This window comes from Sinocyclocheilus anshuiensis, unplaced genomic scaffold (genome assembly GCF_001515605.1).
Source record: "Sinocyclocheilus anshuiensis isolate Anshui unplaced genomic scaffold, SAMN03320099.WGS_v1.1 scaffold77, whole genome shotgun sequence".
NCBI lineage: Eukaryota > Metazoa > Chordata > Actinopteri > Cypriniformes > Cyprinidae > Sinocyclocheilus > Sinocyclocheilus anshuiensis.
In genome coordinates, this window is record NW_015537941.1 from 135,343 (window position 1) to 137,044 (window position 1,702).

Below are 1,702 nucleotides of genomic sequence, written 5' to 3' on the forward strand. Positions count from 1 at the left end.
TATTTTGATCTCAAAAAGGGTGAGTTTTCACAGAAAGGTGAGGAGTTTGCATCAATTGTTATTAAAGGCTGACATGTTCAGTGAATACCGAGATTGCCACATTTCTTGAGACTCACCTTTTTGCGCTTGTGGTTGTGGAGGTTCTGTTTGGTGGCGAGGGAGCGGATGGCGCCGACCCATGGCTCCTCCATGCGCTTGATCCGCAGCATCATCCAACGAAACTCCTCGCGCCATGACATCACGCGATACAGCTCGTCGAAACTCGTGCGGATCTCCGTCTGCACAAAAATAAACAAAGCAGTTTGCGTGAGTTGTATAGAGTGTGGCAGTTTGTGTAAATTTTGTCATATTCTGGAGACCAGTGTTGGGTAAGTTACTATAAAAAAGGAATTAATTGTTGGCGTTGATAGCTTTGCGGGCAGTGCGCCGACATACATTGCCATTGGCGCTACGGGCATCCCGAGTTCGAATCACAACTCAAAGAGGCGGTATCTTTCCCGCCCCCTCTCTCTCCCACTTCACTTCCTGTCAACTCTAAACTGTCCTATCATCATAAAGTCCAAAAAAAAGGAATTAATTACTAGTTACTAATTATACCTTCAACAGTGTACTTAGATTACTGTACTAATTACTCTCTCTAAAAAGTATTGCATTACTTCTTACTTTCTAAATTTAAGCAAGTTTATACTACTACTACTACTGTACTACTTTTTATGGATGTAGTTATGGGAGGTTTTTTCCCCCATAATCTGATGACTATTTTATCCACAAACTACAGTAATTTAATCTTAATGATGTGTAATCCAGCATCTACCCCTACAATTCATAATAAAAAGGATTATGAATATTTGTTACTAGGGATGCACCGATACCACTTTTTTTCAGAATGAGTCCGATACTGATACTTAAATTTTTTTGTACTCGCCGATACTGATACCTGTATTTTCACAGCATTTGTAATTTTTTTTCAATATTGGGTACAGAAACAAAATAATAATATGAATCATGTTAGTTGGCTTCATTTAACAAACAGATATTACCTTCGGTTATTTCCACTCCTAATTATACCTGTTAAAATGTACTGTATAATCTTTTGTTACTTTCACTGTTCATTTTAATGGCGCATTAGAGCTGCTCCATTGCAGCAGCTCAATACTGTAATCACAAAACGTTTTCCTAAAATAATGCAGGGAACCACTCGTTATACATTATATGAGTGCACGCTACTATTTTGGTGATGTAATTTGCGTCACGCGCAGTGTACACGGACCCTCGCGTACGAGTAAAAACCGAAAGTATACTTTGGCCTTAAAGCAAGCTAAACATACGCAGCTCGCACACGTTTGTATTGGTGCAGAATGAGAGAGACACAGTCACACAGTCTGCCAGTTTCACTTCTGCTTTAAAGGGGTCATATGATGCGATATCAATTATTCCTTTCTCTTTGGAGTGTTACAAGCTCTTGGTGCATAAAGAAGATCTGTAAAGTTGCAAAGACTAAAGTCCCAAATCCAAAGAGATATTCTTTATAAAAAGTTAAGAGTCAACCACGCCTACCTAAAACGGCTCATTCTAACATGCCTCCACATGTCTACGTCACGATGTGGGAAGATTTGCATAATGTCGCCCAAATGTTCATGCAAAGAAAGAAGGCGTGGTTTCAGTAACCGCAGTTAGTGTTGAAGCAGCCATGTCAGGGAGA

General features: G+C 39.7%; 1 protein-coding gene across 2 annotated transcripts in view; it reads right to left on the bottom strand.

Moving 5' to 3' along the window:
• The window catches only part of LOC107663499 (alpha-1,6-mannosylglycoprotein 6-beta-N-acetylglucosaminyltransferase A-like), an 84,597-nt gene that overhangs the window by 29,252 nt on the left and 53,643 nt on the right, over positions 1-1,702 (bottom strand). For both annotated transcript variants that reach the window (XM_016453730.1, XM_016453735.1), the window contains one exon: positions 117-278. In XM_016453730.1, the coding sequence (XP_016309216.1) occupies positions 117-278 (162 nt within the window). The remainder of the gene's footprint in view (positions 1-116; positions 279-1,702) is intronic.